The 18,113-nt window shown below is 40.0% G+C and overlaps 1 protein-coding gene across 1 annotated transcript in view; it reads left to right on the top strand.

Annotated features, from left to right (window-relative positions):
* Positions 1-473: 473 nt before the first annotated feature.
* PSME4 (proteasome activator subunit 4) overlaps positions 474-18,113 on the top strand; it is a 67,297-nt gene continuing 49,657 nt past the window's right edge. Inside the window, exons 1-6 of the mRNA XM_075088096.1 lie at positions 474-727; positions 6,338-6,478; positions 7,029-7,145; positions 12,193-12,237; positions 13,611-13,760; positions 14,929-14,992. Of these exons, the coding sequence (XP_074944197.1) occupies positions 555-727; positions 6,338-6,478; positions 7,029-7,145; positions 12,193-12,237; positions 13,611-13,760; positions 14,929-14,992 (690 nt within the window). The 5' untranslated portion in view covers positions 474-554. The remainder of the gene's footprint in view (positions 728-6,337; positions 6,479-7,028; positions 7,146-12,192; positions 12,238-13,610; positions 13,761-14,928; positions 14,993-18,113) is intronic.

Genomic DNA, 18,113 nt, shown 5'->3' with positions numbered 1-18,113 from the left:
TCCAAATTTCCGCTCTTGCAAACAGCTGGAAGGTGAATGTTTTTATTCTGAATTACGTGTTCGGATGGTGGACGCTTTATGAAAAAGGTTGGGTTTTTTTTTGTTTTTTAATAAACCACAAAGCCAACGCTCAGCTCGAGCAGAAGTTACGGCTTTTCCGCCACACCGTTCCCCTCACCTCGGTGCCCCAAGGGGCAGCCCCGGGGCTCCCCGAGCCCGCCCATTCCCACAACTCGCGGGCCGAGGGAGCCAGCCCCCCACTCGGTTCCTCCTCGGGAGAACCCGGGACTGGGGGAGCTTCCCCCGTGAGGGACGGGGTGGGGGTGGGGGTACCCGGTACCCCGGGCCACGGCGGAGCGGGAGCTGCCGCCGCCGCGCCCTGCCCTTAGCCCCCGCCTTCCGCCGCGCCGGAAGTGAGGGAAGCGGGGCGGGCGTTTGCTCAGCGGCCGTTCCCCGGTGTGTCGTCACGGGGCGCCGTCACGGGGCGCCGCCGGGGGCCGGGCGCGGAGCGGGGCTGGGGCGGCGGTGGGGCGCGGAGCAGCGCAGCGCCGGTCATGGCGCCGCCGGCGCAGAAGGAGATTGTCTACAACAAGCTGCTGCCCTACGGGGAGCGCCTGGAGGCCGAGGCCGCCCGCTTTCTCACGCAGATCAAAGACAATCTGGCCCGGGCCGTGCAGTTGCAGGAGCTCTGGCCCGGCGGGCTCTTCTGGACCAGGAAGCTCTCAACGTGAGTGCCCGGAACAGGCCTTCCCCCTTCCGCGGGGCTGCCGAGGATCCGACCCCGCCGGGCCGGGGCGGCGGTGTCGCGCCCGGGCTTCAGGCGCCTCGGAGCGGGGCCTGCGGGCTCGGAGGGTGGGAAGCCGGGGCGCCGGGCTCAGCCCTCTCCCGTGGGGCCGGCGGAGAGCGCGGCGGAAGGCAGGCTCCTTCCCGGCGGCTTCTTACCGCGCCGCTTACAGCCGAGCGGGTACCGGCCGCCCCCGGTTCGGTGGGGAGCGGGGGCCGAGCCCCAGGGCTCCCGGGTAGCCAGGCGTCACCCCCGTCTTGCACAAGGCCCGCCAGTACTTCCACATAGGAAACGGGGACAAAGGTGGCTTCGTTTCCAAGAGCTCGCCTGTCCTCTCTGAAACTCCGAATCTTACCAACCAAACTCTATTTCACTTTTTTTTTTTTAAATACATTAGCCACCTGTTTCACCTCCTCCCTTTTTAAGCAAGTTGTGCGAGATACCATCTCCACGTAACTTCTGCTGTAGCAACATGAAGGCTTTCTCAAGGCAGGCTGTTTGTTCGGTGCTAGCGGGATTAAATTCTGGATTAATGCTGTGTAAATGCCGTCAGTGCCCTTGATATCTCGCCTGTGCTGGGGGCATGGTGGAGTTCATGCTGATGTTGGTTCACGTGTGTTCTGGCAAGGTGTTTTTAATGCAGACAAAACTCCAGTTGTTTCATAGGTAGCGCTGGCTAGAACGTAGGTTTCTCTTAGGAGCTTTTACAAAGCATACTTAACCCTTTGTTTCTTAATAGCCGATGTTTTGGATGCTGGCATTTCCTGAAAGTGGCATCATACGACAATGACTCCTGTAGCTTCAATCAGTAAACCGTATTTCTGTGGATGCTTATATTTTTTTGTTGAATGCTCTGTGGGCCTTTATAAATGGTATTTCCTACGTGCTAGAAGTGGTGAAATATGTGCGGTTTGTACAACTTTGAGATCTTCACTTACAATTTTCCTTCTTTCATAAGTAATTTTTTTATATTAATTGTGAATTTAATATTAATATCAGTTTGGCAATCAACTCTGTCTGATAATGTATTTATGTATTTATTGTATTTATTGAAATGCAAGTGTCTTTATATTTGCCAAGAGGCATTCTTAGATAGAATTACATTGATGGTTGCGAAATGACTCACATGTTTGTGTTATGTGACAGTTTGAACCTGCTTGGAACCAGTTCAATACTGTTTCCCTTCCCCATCCCAGCCATCTGCTAGCTCATGCTGGTTTCAGTGATACCTGTTGCCTTTGTACCTCTGGTAGAACTTCATATACTAATCAAGTTGAAATAAACTGTAGCAGTTTTTAATCATGGGAAAGATCGGCATTAGTTAAATAGGCTAAATGTGGCACAAATGTCCTTTGAAAACGTGCAGGGTTGTATTAGAATCACGCTATTACTCACTCTGTAAATTGCAGTTACCAGTTTAGGCTTCAGGGCAGTGATTTTAGCCTATTGTGAACTGCTGCTGTGCTACTTGATGAATCACAGAAAGGTCAGGAGGCTCTAATTTGTGGTTTTCCACCTGCTCTTTGAAGTTTGAATTTATTGTGTGTGTTTGCAACTTGTCTGATGCTTGTTATCCCCAAGATTTCTTTGTGACATGTTATACGCAGTAAGACTCTGAGCGTGTTTGGATGTAGGCAGGGAAGGAAACAGTGGGCTTGGTTTAAAAATAAGCTGGTGTCCTTAACATGAGAGGTGTTTTGCTTCTTAGTTTAACTTGACAAAGTACTTCTACAGGATGAAATAAGTTAATAAAAGTTTAGGCATAGATGAAACACTTCCAGCCATGTGCTGTTCCGATGTCATACCTAAGTCAAATCATGGGATAGTGACAATAAAATCCAAGTTTTGCTGTCTGTTGATAGTTGATGATTCATCTCCAAATCAACAGTAAGTTGATTGAACGGTAAGGAAAAGGTAGTAAAACTTTTTCCCTGATGGCCTGCTACAATAAATAGCACGTTAGTTTGAGTGAAAAAAAAAAATAATCCCAGAATCTTTATAATGGTATGATCCCTGCTTAGCTTTGTTGCAAAGGTCTGAATTAAAAAAGCCAGTATTGTCACAGTATTCTGTGAAATAATTTCTAATTCAAAACTGTGGCTGACATTTATTGCTTGTACAGATACAAATGTTAATACAAATGTTCTCATATTTACATACATGTAAGTGAGTAAAGGGAAAAAATTGCATGCAGATTTTATACTTGTGTAGTTATACCTCCTCAGGTACTCGCAACTTTATACAACCTGTATACAACCTGCTTTACTTCCAGAATTATTTTTTTCCCCAGTAACCCCATTTGTAATTTCTTTTTTTATCCTGAAGAACCACCATTTATATGGCGAACATGCATCTGTGTGATTAGCCCCTGGGTACCCTTCAGGGTTCATGAAGTTCTGCCTATATTCTTCTATTTAGTAATGGCGATATTTCATCCGTTGTGAGAGGATATTTTGAAAATGTTGCAGTTCCCTTCTGTTACATTTTGCTCATTTTATCTTGAGGAAAAAGCAATTAGCCCCTTTCTAGAAGTAAACATTTTCTGTCATTGTCTTAATGCACAGCTGGATTAAGACAAATAACTGACAGTTTTAGAATCTGCCCCTCCCCCCCCCCCCCCCCCCACCCCGTAAATAAGCTGTAAATATGGCAGCAATTTGGTGTCTAGTTCTGCTTCTTGGGCATAGTGACACTTTTGATTCAGTATGTTTCTGTGTACTTTACTCCTTTTTCTTAATTAAGTAGTGTTTTGTATAATAGAACTGCTGTTAGCAAATGTCAAGGAAGGTAACCAGCCAAACATTTTATTTTTTGTTATATATAGCAAGGCTGACAGATTAATTGGATTTCTTACGTAGTGTTCCTTTGTAGTTAAAACTTATTTCTCAGGCTTCTGCAGTTTCTCTTTTTTTAATAATACGTGAAGAAATGAAACCAGAATTCTTTGTTACTTCATGCCAAGTATTAGGAGAGTGGAGATGTTGATGCAAGTGCATATGGCTGAAGGATAATGAATTGGAAGTTACTAAAGGTTATGCTTTATTTCAGAACCCTCTGTCCCACAGTGAAATGAGCCTTTGGTGTTGCTGCTTTCCTTTCCAGATGTGCACTGTCATGAAAAGTAAAAACACTCTTGTAGGCAAACTCCTGTGAAGTTTGGTCATTGCATCAAACACTGTCTTACCCTTCTATTAAACAGTAGGTGAAGACTATGGGAAATGAGTGAGTGGGAGTGATAGGACTGTGTGGCTGCTCATCTCATGGTCATACAAAATGCTTCAGTTTGCCTGTTAAGTCCAGCAGACTGTTCTCAAGGCATGTGCTTTTTTCTTCGAGAGTCTGGGAATGGCTTATATGTCTGCTTAAAAAATGTGTTGTCCTGATTATTATTCCATTTACCTTGAAAAAGCTCCCAGACTTCCATGTTGGATTCTTCCCATACAGCGTATGAGCAATGTATGCTTTTAGAAGGTAAAATATTGCAATTAAATTAAGTACGATTAGGTTCTATACTTCTGTTAGCCCTCACAAAATCAAGTGTCAGCCACTTTTTTTCCTGAGGATTCTTTTTGTGTGTCCATTTTATGCATATGAAAAAAGTGGGTGTTCAGCTGTTGATTGTGTAATTCTATAGGTAGATAGTGTTTCTGGCCAATCCAGATAATTTAGGTTCTTGTGGTCGAAGAGTGGATTATCCCATATTTTGTTTGTTTCCTTCTGTATTTCAAAAAATAAAACACAATGAAATGACCACTAGTGAACATACTGCCCGCCAAATGTAAAAATCCCCCCTTGAAATCAGTGGGAAAATGGAAGTGGAAAGAAGTGGCCCAGAGTTGTTGGTGGGATTTTTTTGTTTTGTTCTGGTTTTTTTTTTTCCCCAAAACTGTTGATTATGCGTTTGCCAGAGCCCTGTAGCCGTTCTGTGTCTTAAAGGGAAACGGAAAAAACGAACCCTGGAACTTGAAAAAAAAATCATGCGAGGAAAGAGCAAAGGTACTTGGTATATGTATCTTTCAGGAAACTTAACTCCTTTTGGTAGCTGTGGGTGATCCTGAAAGTTCAGAGATAATTTTGCTTTAAGTTGAGGAACGGGGGTATGGAGAAGTAGAAAAAAAGTTGCTGAGCAGTTGAGTCCAAATCACGTGTGCTCTTCTGTCACTGTGTGAAGTGCGCTTCGTGTAAGTGCATTTTATTAGGGGATCTGAATTTTGGTTCTCAAGTGGTCAGTTCTTCAACTGGCAGTTCTGTGGGGAATAGAAGTTTATGGAGGAGCATGAAGCATTTGAAACTAAACCAGATACAATATTAAACTTAATGTCACAGGAGTCAATTTCAGAAACCAAGGTCAGGGATCAAAACTGTTTTTGTTGTTATGTCAGTAACTGCTAAGGTTTGCCGCTTTAAAATTGCTTAGCCTCTCTTACTTTCAAGTAAGAGTCCTTCAGAGATGTTTCCTTCCTAATCTTTTCACGTGGTGGTTCCAGTATAGGATTCCGCAATGTGCGCTGCCCTGCCTACCAAATAAGCAGTGTGAGATCTGGCATTCTTCACATTACCAGAACAAGCCTTGATGCTCCGCTGGTGTATATTTAGTAACAAATCAATCCAACCTCTACTAAATCTTAAAGAAAAAGAGTGAATAGGCTTCTCAAAAAAAATTGTTTTATAGGGGTTTGTATCTTGTATGCTTTGTCTAAACTGCTACTTGGAACATAGCGTATTAGTAAGGTTTCTTATGAATCTTTAAGAATAGTTGGAGCAGTAATAAAAAGGAAAGTGGGCTTCCCAGGTGGGCAGTAACTTAAAGTTGTGTGACAACTAAGATGCTGCACTAGAAGCTTGTGTAGGTTTTGCTGGTGCAGTGTCTTTCAAGACCATAAATGTATTTTTTTCAGTCTCCACTCGAAAACAGCAAGCACTTCTTCCAGAGTTAACCTAATGGATCTACACTTTGTTAAGAGAGTAAATATAATGGATAGCAGTGGAACACACTACTAGCAGCATGCAGTGTCTAAATCAACTGTTCAGCCTTGCTAGAAGCTATCAGATTCAGACTTTACTTGATACTTACTTTTTAATTATCTTCTGGACTGTGGCTTGTCTCTTTCTTAAGGTGCCCCAGCTAAGAAGGGTAGAGTGTAAGGCAGCTGCTTGTGAGAGCAGTTGTGTGTTTTATTGTGGTTTGGGGTTTTTTGAGAGAGATAAATACATGGGGATATGGAAATACTAATTTTAACGGCTAGTGCATTTTGAGCTGAGGTGAAAGAACATAATCCTCGGTCTTGTGGTATCTGGTGTGAGTGTGAAGTTGCGGTATTTGTAGACTCTTAGACGATTGTAAACTTCATTTGGTCATTCTTTTTCTTTCTGTAGTTAGTTTCAGTTGTCAGTCTTCCTTTGCTATATATCTTCAGGTTCTTATTTCTTGGACTTGTGAACCAGGTTTTAGTTTTGTTCCATTAGACAGCAAGTTAGATTGTTTGGCTCAGGTCTTCAATAAAATGGAAATGTTTAAAAATGTTGTTGACTTGTCTTGTGCTTTGTTTGTAGATACATCCGATTATATGGGAGAAAATTCAGCAGAGAAGATCATGTGCTTTTTATCAAATTGTTGTATGAGTTGGTAACAATTCCAAAACTGGAGATCAGCATGATGCAAGGATTTGCACGCCTGTTGATAAACCTGTTAAAGTAAGTATAGATTTCTGCTGACTACTGAAACTTTTGTCTCTTAGGTAGCTTAATGTTGTTGTATACTTCAGTGTAATAGTATGTTCTGTTACAGGTTATTTCACTTAATCTCCCCTGCACAGATGATGTTGGTTAAAAAGAGTACTCATGCGAACACCTTGCCCCTTTCAAAGCTTTAGGAGTGGTATTGAAAGTGAAAGAATGTCAGGGTTTTTTTCCCCCATTAGGAAAAGAAAGCATCTCAGAGAGCCAAGTATTAAGGTTGAATCTCAAATGGGAGAAGATGAAGACTGTCTCACAACTTGGTAGTGTTTATTTCACTAAGTCAGACGACTTCTGAAGATCTTGACAGCTTCCGTTTGTGCAGAAATGCTGCAAGTGGCCAGCGCGTTTTCTTGCCTGACCTTCCTGCAGTTTGTGCCAAATGCTGAGGATAAGCATAAGCAGAGCAGTGATCTGGGGTATTCTGACGAGCAGTGTGTCAATGTAAATGTTTAATCCTAAAACGCTCATTGGTTTGGTTTTTATTCCCTGCCCCCCCATCCTTTAGGAAAAAGGAACTGCTTTCCAGGGATGACTTAGAGTTGCCATGGAGACCACTTTATGAAATGTTGGAACGGATATTATACTCCAAAACAGAACATCTTGGATTAAATTGGTTTCCCAAGTAAGTTTGCATTTTAAAACATTTGATAGGCTGTAAGTACCTGTAATGCTTGAAAGTACATTGGCATTTGCCTTTAATATCTTGAATTTGCTGCTGAGTAAATATTTTGCTTGGATTTTAATGACTTACATTTCAGTAATTGCATGGAAGACTCTACTAAATCATATATATCCTCTGTCAGTGACTTGTTTGTTACGATGTTCCTCTCTTTATGAATGTGATTGAATTAATTTCTAAATATGCTGGAACAGGGGTCTTCGTCAACTTATTTTAGGATGATAACCCAGGGTTTAACAGATTTAATGTTAAATTTTTAATGATATTCCGGTTTAATGTCTGCTGTTCAGTTGTGTGTCGCGATAAGGGTTTGGGAAAATAAAAATGGTACTGTTCTTAAATATATGTACTGTAAGCATTCCCAGTGCCTGTAATGTAGGTGTAGATCAGTATGCAAACAAAGAAAAGTGATGTACCTTCTATAGGAAATACATATATGTGTGTATGTATTTTCAAAGTGATCATATGATATGGACAAATCAATCTTTTTCCCTGTTATGAATTTTAGAGATGTTCTACTGATTTTAAAAATGAAAACTTGTTTTTTTGCTTCCTTCATGCTGCCAATCTCTATCTGTCAAATTTCCAAAATTACAATTTTTCTAATAATTCCAACTAGAGAAGGTCCTGCTCTATAAATTACAGATCACAAATTACATTACATAGGCAACTCATTATGATTTTTTGAATTGAAACTTCATGTAAAGAAGTGCAGGTGAAAAAACTTAATCGGCTTAAAAAAAAAAAAAGGTTTCTCTATAGAGATACTGATGTACTACCACTGCTTCCTTCTCCTGAGTGGAAGATCCTGTTGCTGCTAAGTGACCTGAACAGAAAATATATGTAGTCTTGAAACTCGTTATGGAGCATTTCACGCTGAATTTCTTACGTGGCTGTGGACCTGGGAAAACAATTTTGTGAATTGTGCTGTTTTACAAAAATAATTTAATTTAGCAATTGTAGATATTACGTGGCATGTGAAAATCCAAAAGAGCAGAGCCTTTTTCAGTTGTTTTATTGATATGCTAGCACCTATTGAAACTGCGTACTTTGCTTTGTGTGGATGTTGACTAGTCACGTTTCATTTACTATGTCAGAAAAGAGCATAGAGGGGAGGAGACTTTTCCAAGAGGGAAAAGAAGGTTAGGCTGGGAGGAGGATATCTGTTGTGATGGTCTGTCTGAAACTTTTAGCTTTTTAAAACTGTATTAGGTATCAGACACTCCCTCTTAATATGCAGTGCGATTTGTTCTCATACGGTGTGTTTTCTTTTTTTAACATCAATTTTGAGGGGTATCTTTTTGGTGGAAGTCAAAATATTTCTAAAAGCTGAGTTGATTTGATTTATAGGTGTTAATTTAACTACTGTTTTAATTTTTTTTTTTTTTATATTCAGTTCATATCGACCAGGCTTGTCTTCACCTAAAACATTTGTGCTTAATGTATTACATAGGTGGTAAGAATGACTTTTTGTTTTGTTCAGCTCTGGGCGATGTGTAATCTTCTGCATGTCCTGTTAGATTGTAACACTTGTCACACAGGTGTAATTTTCTGCGTAAATAATTGTATTGAAAAACCAATGTTAACATTACACCACTGTTTATGAGAATGTCGCACTGTATGTAAACCTTTCTAATTGGGGAACAAGACAGCGTGTGTGAAGTGGCTGATAAAGTGGCTATATGCTAACTAATTTAACCAACATTTGTATTTCAAGGGTCAAATGAAAGATAAATTTTATATTGGAATAATTATTCTGGCTGAATATGGACAAAATCAGTATTGGTGTAGGAGTGCATGTCACCGAGTAAGTGTACCTTACTATTAAAAACGATGAAATCATGGAAAGTGCTTTAGCAGTGAGGTAATAGGTTCTGGAAAATAAACCCAGCAACAACCTTGTAGCTGTGAAGTGTGAAGCAAAGTTTCTGTATCAGGAGAGTTTACTGTGAATTTTTGCAGTGAAAACCATATCAGGCGTTTTAGTGTATATATAAATTCAGAAAACTGGTATCAGTACTAGTGGAATTGCAGTGGGCTTTGCTTTGTTTGGGGTTTTCTAGGGAGAAATCTTTAGTTGTACTAATCCAATGAGAGACCGATGTTTGGCTCACTGTAGTTAGAAATTCACTGAAATAATCAGTGAAACTGTAGCTGGTTGCTCTTTTCATGGTTGTAATTTAAGCTCTTGGAGTGTCCAGTGCAGGGCTAGAATTTAATTTAAGGCCTGAATCTGTCCTGAAAAACTGAATATTTTGCTTTTACTGCTTTTTGATAATGTAAGAGTCAACAGTGTCAGTTTGTATGTTAATGGTTTTAACTGAAACATGTTTCCCTTTGAAAATGCAGGGGTGAAAACCCCCAGATTTAAAAATTAATGTGGTCATGTCCTTTCCAAAATAAGAAAATCACACAGAATCACAGAATGGTAGGGGTTGGAAGGGACCTCTGGAGATCATCTGGTCCAACCCCCCTGCTTGAGCAGGGACACCTAACGCAGGGGGCACAGGACCACGTCCAGGTGAGTTTTGGATGTCTCCAGTGAAGGAGACTCCACACCCTCCCTGGGCAGCCTGTGCCACTGCTCTGGCACCCTCACAGGAAAGAAGTTTTTTCTCATGTTTAGCTGGAACTTCCTGTGTTCCAACTTGTGCCCACTGCCCCTTGTCCTGTCATTGGGCACCACTGAAGAGAGTTTAGTCCCAGAATAATCATGTATTGCCAAAATGATGACCAGTGATAGGGATTAATAGTATTGTAGGGTATTTTTTAATATATCCATGTGGCAAGGTGTAATAATAGTAATAATAAGCTAATAATACTTCCAGTAATAAGGAGGAACTAAAAGCAAAGAAAACTGAATGGGATGAGAAATTTTCCTTTATCTCACTAAATACACTGCTGTTTCAGTAGTTAATAGGAGATACCTTCCAGTGTAAGTGGCTTCATTATCCCTTGAATCAAAGGTTTTAATACCTACCCAAATGGTCAGCATTAAATACCCCAGCAAGGACAAGAGTGCTAACTACCATAGGCTGATCCAATCCAGTGTGGTTTATCTATGTAGCTGTTTGCTGTTGCTCTCTATTAATCCATGGCTAGTTTTAGTGGTAGAGTAGTATACAAAAATCTGGGACTGCAGTTAACTGCATATATTTTTTTAGCAATTCTGCAGTAATGGGTATGCAGAAAGTCTAACCAAAAGTGGAACAAACAGAAACCACTGCTAAAAAGCTTGAGAGAGTTTGTTCAAAGTGATAATGAAAACAGTAACCAGCAGTCTGTTGTTCTCCCCAGCTATATTGTCCTGTCTTTTTCTAACTAGCAGTCATCAAGCGCAAATGTTGCAAGATGTCTTCTGTAGTTTAACTGTGTAGTAGCTGGAAGTTTCCTTAAGTACAAAATTGTCTGCTGCTGGTTCTCTCTAGCTTCCATTCTAAATTTGTAATCAGTAGGCCAGAGGGACATCCCTTCCAATCTTTCTCCTTTGTTCTCTTCCACTAACAAATGCTGAGATCTGACTGAAGACTTGTGAATTTGAAAGACTTGTTGATCTCTGGCATCAATGTGTCTTAAAATTCCTCTGCCCTTCAGGTTCTTCTTAGTAATAGTTTACTTCAGTGCAGTGTGATACTACGGGGTAGCTTTTTTGTTTGTTTTGTCACAAAATATTTTTCAGTTAATGTTTATGTAATACTCTTAAGGAATGTTGCTGGTTCATGCTTTATTTATCTACTCTTGGAACAACTATTACCTATTTCCTAACTCTATCAAGAACAGTATTCACTTCAACCCAGAATCTTTATGAGCTTCTCACAGAGTTTGACCTTATTTTTGCTTAATGAATGGTTGGCCGTTCCTCTTCACACTTTAGAAGCTGTCGGTCAGCTCAAAATTTTCATTCTGGGAGAGGTCATGGATTTACCTTGTCACTGTTGCATAAAATGTACAGAATTCTGCATCTTCTAGAGCGCTGCTTGAACTGAAGTAGTGTTATGAGGGCTGGGTGGGCTTTTGCTGGCTTGCAGTGAATGTTGAGGTGTTTGAAGGGAAATAGTGGTTTAGCTGTTTTATGTTTCTCCTGGCTTGTATGGGATCAGTTTAGTTTGTGTAGGACTAGAGGGTGAATATGTGCATGCTCAGTAGTTGTGTGTCTCAAAATTAATTGACCTAAACTGATCTTTGGTAAAACTCTAAAGATGATACATTTGCATCATCTTTTTCTGATCAAAGCAGCATTTCTGTATGTTAGTTCTTGATGAGCTAAAGCACGCCATTTTTCTATTAAGAGTATACAGAAAGCATATCTAAAAAATGTAGGAAGCTCTTCTGCCAGATTTTTTTTTCATACAGGGAATGTTTTTTTGATAAAAGTGCAATTTAATCTTGAGCTTGTCTTGTAATAAACAGAAGATTTGAAGAACGTGACCATTTACTACCTTTATGGTTCCATTGATCGATTGATCTCTCTCTTCCCCCTCCCTTGATTCTTTGAGTTTATTCTGAGGTTTAGTCCTTTTAAGTGGTTTGATGGCACCCTGTGACAATTCATGTTAAAATGATTTCTCAAATAAGTTTTCTTGCTATGGATGGAAACACTTTTAAAAGCAGCTGTTAATTATGAGGGAAGCTAATGAAATAACCATTCATTTGCAGAGAGTTCACTTCTCTTTCTTAGAACCACTGGACAAAACCAGATTGAAAAGGGCAGATGTGGTATTTGGAGTCTAATAATAACAACTTTCTGAAGACTGTTGCCTTTATTTATCTTACAAATGAAAAGTAGAACCAGTAGTTTAGCTGAGCAATTTCAGCCATTACGATTAGGTCTGTGTAGAAGGCAATTAGCTGCTGCATGTTCACATCTAATTGCATCAACATTATCTTAAGCTCTTCCGAGAAAAATCAGCAAATGGTTGTTTATTTTATGCTGTCATTGAAATCTGGTAAAACACTATCTGTGATGTTCCCTTTCCCTTTCTTCTTTCAGTTCAGTAGAAAGTGTGCTGAAAACACTTGTGAAGAGCTGCAGGCCGTAAGTAGTTTTTTTTGTTCAGTTTTTTTGTTTGTTTGTTCATTTTTTTAAAAGCCTGTATCTTTAGTATTACTTTAAGAGGAGGAAGAAAAGTGTTTAAAAAAAAAAACCAAAAACACCCCAACCCCTGCCCTACTAGTCATTCCTTGGCTGATGTTGTCCGGACTCATCTAAGAAGGTTGGGGTGGAGGGTAGAGACTTTGCTGTCTTACTGCATTATAAATGGTCAATACCTCAGGCTCATAGGTTGTTTAAAATGAAAACAAGAAGAAGCATGTTCCCTGTTATAGTATTTAAACAAAGTGTGAAGTTGTTTTGGGTTTTTTCTTTTTAACAGCCTTGTTTGAAAATGTGTTAATAATTAGTTAAGCTAGATACCACTAGTGGAAGGCCACCATTGCTTTTGATCTTTTGTGCTCTTTTAGGTTCACTGGGAATGTGTGTGCCTGAATCAGTCTTGCTTGCTGCACTGATTGACTTTGCAGCTTAAGATACTGCAAGAATGCAGAGGAGAGACTTGTTCTCTTTAGTTAGCATTCATGTGGCCATTTGTACTTATTGTCTGCTTTCATGGGAGCAGTTGTTTTACATAGTGCTGTTACTCCATTGAGTGTTCCTTTAGGAGATGTTGTTCTAAACACATGATGTTATTTTTGAGGAACACCAGGATAAGGCAACCTTATACTTTTCCCAAATATATATGGTTTTGTAGCTAAATAAAATCTCTTAGTTTTCAGTCTTGATTTTTCTGGTATCCATTATGAATACAAAAGTCACTGAAGCAGAGTGCTTTAAAAATGAAAATGTGATATTTGTCTCTTGAAAACTCTGACTTAAGGTTGGGATGCTGATAACGTTACTTCCAGTTGACCCCATATCATCTGCAATAATTGTGTTGTATAAACCGTTGTATGTGGTATGCATTTTAAATACTGCGTTGCATGAATATCTAGTTTCTTTTAAAAGAAACTAAATAACCACTTCAGGATTCTTGTTGCGTTCAGATAGACATTCCTTGTGCCTTAAGTCAGCTTGTATTGTATTGCATCAAATGTGAATAGTAGCTGTTTGGTTCTGACCAGCCTTCACACTGAAATGGTTTTGCATTGTACAGATTCTTTTCTGGTTCAGCAAGACAAGAGTCTTACATTTGTGGTCTTGAAATGATACACCATGATGTCCTTGATCTTAACTTTGTGTTTTGCGAAGGTTAGATGGAGTTGAGGACTGCCTATCTGTTGTTCCTGGGTACATGATCTTGCTGTAAAACTAAGATTTTATGACAGATGAATGGATAGTTTTAAATATGTTTAAAAGAAGACCCAAACTTCAAAGATAAGCCTGTATATGTCCAATGGTTTCCGTGTTTTCAGATATTTTCCAGAAGATGCCACTGCAGAGATGCTGGATGAATGGAGGCCTTTAATGTGTCCATTTGATGTTACCATGCAAAAGGCTATTACCTACTTTGAACTATTTCTACCTACTACCCTTCCTCCTGAACTTCACCAGAAAGGTTTCAAGTAAGTAATTTAATGTCTATTGGTACAGTCTTGTGTTGCAAATGCAAGCAGTTATCTTTTACAGGATGACTTGAAGTCAAGCAGCAAAATGAGTGGTGGCTTTTAACAGCATTTTTGGAAGGAGTCCAAGACAAATTCTGTCAGCATTCTTCTTTTCTGCCAGGTTACTTTTGTAATCTTAGTACCTGTTCTCTAGTGAGTTCTTCCTTCTCTGGAGTAGAGCACACAGTACACAACAAAGCAAACTAAATGGAATTGAACACACTCCAATTCTGAAGGAATTGAGTCACAGGTTAAAGTCATGAACTGTAGCACTGCTCTAAGTCTTACCTGCTATTTAGTTTGGGGTAGCTTCTGGTGACTACTTCGTGTAGGGTAAAGTACAGCTGTTACTACAAATTTGGGATGGTGAGGTAGAGGAATTCCATTCATTGTGAAGATGTAAAAATGTGGGATGGTTGGAAGACTGCTATAGGAAATGAGGTTGAGAATTAAAGGAGAAAATGTGTAGGATGGGACAGTATCTGGGTCACCTTTAAGGTAGAACTATTGAACTTTGAAACATAAGCCAGTGGTGGTTGGTGCATGTAGAGATTACTTAGGCTGGTTAGCTTAAAAGTGTATTTGTGATACAAGGTTAGTGAAAACTTCAAGGAAGGAAGTGAATATAGTTTATAAAGGTGAATTTAAGTAAGGGACTGGTATGGAAGGTTTGCATCTTTGGCTTCAGATGAATTCAGATTAGAAGTTAATGCCCCTTGTAACCATTGGTCAATAGGGACAAATTTTAGATTTTTAAGGTAGAGGGAAATGAACTGTGATTCTGTGATCCGTTTTACCTGTGTTGGGATGGCAATATGTAATGAAATGGTGAAGCTGAAGTAGGTAAGGAAGCTCGTGGTGAAACGCTTGTGTGAAAAGAGGGGATCAGAAAAGAGTAAGAGGAGGAAAGGTAAAAGAAGCAAGGACTGAAACCCAGGATCAGTTTGGGGGTAGGGAAGATGCTGTGGGAGACTGATGCAAGCATGTCAATGATGATCCCTGTTCTTGTTGAATGAGCTGAGGGGCAGGTGAGTTCCTGTGACCACCTGGCAATGTGCGGGATAAATATCCAGTGAGGGAGCTGCTTTCACAACATTAAAATAATTTTGATTCTGTTCTCTTGCAGGCTTTGGTTTGATGAATTTATAGGCCTTTGGGTGTCAGTTCAAAATCTTCCCCAATGGGAAGGGGTAAGTACTTTTTTACCTATGCTAGAAGAAATCCATTTAAATATTCCTACAATGTGCCAGCAAGGCATTGAAGTCAAACAGTGATATAATGGATTTCCTTTTCCTTCTGCTGTAACTAGTACAAGAAAGCAGAGAGAATTATTTTATGACTGTTAGCAAGCAATTACTGGCTGAATAGATGAGACTGTACTTGTGCTTGGTGAACATTTTTTAATGGCTACATCAGGCAGCTTTTCCTTCCAGCCCTGGGAATGCTGGCATGTTCCAGACTGCCTGCTAATGCTTACACTGCTAATGCACAGTTCTATTGTGATTCCTATAAATCATAAATCTGTCAAGTCCCATCTTTTATAACTTGACACATGATCCCTAATTTTTCAGTATTAATACTTTGCCTTGACTGTAATGAGTTCTTGTTGTCTTTATTTTAGGTACAGTAAAGAACCTGTACTTTCCTTGGCCAAAAATACCTTTAGGCTATATCTTTCAAGGAAAACAGTCTACCATGTACCTGTCTGCCTTTTCTGTGTGCATCTCATATGACCGAATACAAACCTGGGAAATAAAGTACAATCTCCTCCTTGAGACAACGCCACCAGCAGCTTAGCTGCTATTGTTGTTAGCTGACCTGTGCCTTGGCTTTACTGCAGTGAAACTTGGCATATTACCAGATTTTTCCGTATTCAGTATGAGCATAAGCTCATTGACCATCTGGCTCCTTTTAATAATCTCCTGCGTATAGACACAAGGAGGACTTCTTTGTCTTTGGAGAAAGCTGCTTTCCAAAACACTGTTGAATGCTACCTTTGTAGCACATTCCGTTTCTTTGTGAAAAGACTTGCGTGTAGGTCTTTCTGTTTTGAGTTAATGTTTCATCACAAATAAAAGATGACAGTCTTGATTTGTCCAGATTTGGACGGGGTGATTGCCAAGGTTTTGTCTGAGATTGTCGGTAGACAATCTTTCTGATGGCTGTCCAAAAAATCACAGTTCTTTCTACTCTTTCTGGTGGAAAGATGACGGCCTGCACTTTTAATATCATGATTTGTTTCTGTCAAGCGGTCTAACAAATAATCATCAACACTTTCATAAATTCTCTCTGATATTTTTTCCCTCTTCCACTGTATTCTGACAATTTGCTTGGAAGGCCCAAACAATTTTATTTTTCCTCAGAACATTCATTTCTTGTTTCCTTTGCTGTCTTGTCCACTTCTTAAGGGCAGGCTTGTTCATTTCATCAGGCTTGGATACAGATAATTAGGCACATGGGTTCTGACTATGCAATCCAGTTTAAGCCTCTGTATGCTGCAAGTTTTTTTTCGGCTTGCTTTTTGAAGGGGAGCTATAGAATCAGTTGCCTTTGTGCATGGTAAGGGTGCTTTTCAATGGGTATTTCCTAGTATTGAACAAAAAAGTAGATCCCTTAAGAAAATATAACACTTGTCTTTGAGCTGTGTCAGATGTAACGGCTCTGAATTGAATTCATGGGTTTTCCAAAGCTATCACGTCCTTCAGACTGAGAGGTGAACCATTCTTCTGTGAATATCTGTCTCTGAATTAGGCAGGATTATTTAAGGCCCTTCCTTTTGGCTTTGCTGTTAGAAGCATCAAGGCTCTTGGAGATTTGACAGGTATTTCGCTGTTTGGACAAGCTCCTGAAAGGAGTGTTGGTGGATTATGTGCTTTCTCATGATCAGGATATGGGAGTGAGACTGCATCTCCTTTTTCTGTTTAGTCCTGATAACTCCCTTTCCTGAGGACATCTTTCAGTTCCCTTTTGGACTCAGGAGACTGTCTTTTGGTGGTGGAGTATCTAATTCTTTGTAGGTGGTCACATACTGCCATCCCATCTGACAGCTAATGCCTGTGACCTTTATGAGCCACAGATGTGTAGAAACCAAAGCTTACAAATGTGACAGCCATCAGCACAAGCAAGTGCACTTTAAGTAGGATGGATCCTGCAGAAGCTGAAGAGTCTTTCAGGATGTGTTGGTTGAATTTTCCTCAGTGTTTGTATATAGATGTGTGTGGCATGTCACTTTCAGATCAGAGTTATCAAGAATCACAGGGATGATGCATTGGCAGCCAAGTGGATAGCACAGGGCCCTTTTCCTTCCTAGAAAGTGGTTTGTCTCTGGATACCTGTTTATTATCTTCCCAAAACCTCCTGTCTTCTAAAGACCCCCTCTCTCATTCTTGCATATAAGAGGATTTTGTAATGTTTGTCGGTAGGGTCGCATTCTTCAGAATGTTCCTTAGGACATTTTTCCAGTAACCAATCCAAATAATCCTCTGTGCAAAGGCTAAGGAAGTAGGTAGCAGGTTTCTATTAGAGAAGTTGATGAAATTGCTGAATTAGAGCCTGTTCTGTTACTAGATTTTTGTTTTGCTTAAGCTGTGTTGTGGGTTTGCTGGGAAATCTGTCTTCTAACTGCCACCTGGAGTTTCTTCCAAACCTTTGCTGCAGAGACAACTAGCCTGCTAAGCCCAGCTGATAAAATGGTGGTAGCGTTTGAAGGACTCTGAAGCTTAGTACAGGTGTCTGTCTTCAAGCTACTACCAGGAGTCTTCTGCTCTGTGGAAGCTATTCAAAAAGGGGAAAAAGCTCAAAGCTGCTCAAAAGGAGAAAAGATATTTCTTAGCAAAAGCTAAAGTCTTTGACATCATACAGCTCAAATACCAGTTTGTCTGTTGTTCATCTACTGCTCTTCAGAGTTGTTCTAACAATAAATGGTTGAGAATTAAAATGGTAGTGAATGCGTTCTGCTTTTCCTGTTAATGCATAGAGCATGGGGGAAGGGAGAGTGTGCATATACCTTCTAAAAGTACTATTACTACGTCTTTATGTTTTAAAAAACATTAGAAGACACAGGGGTGTATAATGGGGCAGGATGCCTCTCCCAGAACTGAGAATACAATTACATTCTTTGTAAGTGTTCAGATGAGTAATGAGTTGAACTCCTGAAGGTAGGAATTCAGATGCATTATGAATATGGTATTGGTTGCTTCTGATAGAGTGAAATCTCCCTTTACAAGGCTTTAGTGCCATGGGTAGCTTTTATCTTGCATCTGTGAAGTAGATTGATGGGCTTGTGCATCTTTTATTATAAATATGTTCTAA

Source organism: Phalacrocorax aristotelis, chromosome 3 (genome assembly GCF_949628215.1).
Source record: "Phalacrocorax aristotelis chromosome 3, bGulAri2.1, whole genome shotgun sequence".
In the NCBI taxonomy this organism is placed as follows: Eukaryota; Metazoa; Chordata; class Aves; order Suliformes; family Phalacrocoracidae; genus Phalacrocorax; species Phalacrocorax aristotelis.
This window is presented reverse-complemented; position numbering and strand designations above follow the sequence as displayed.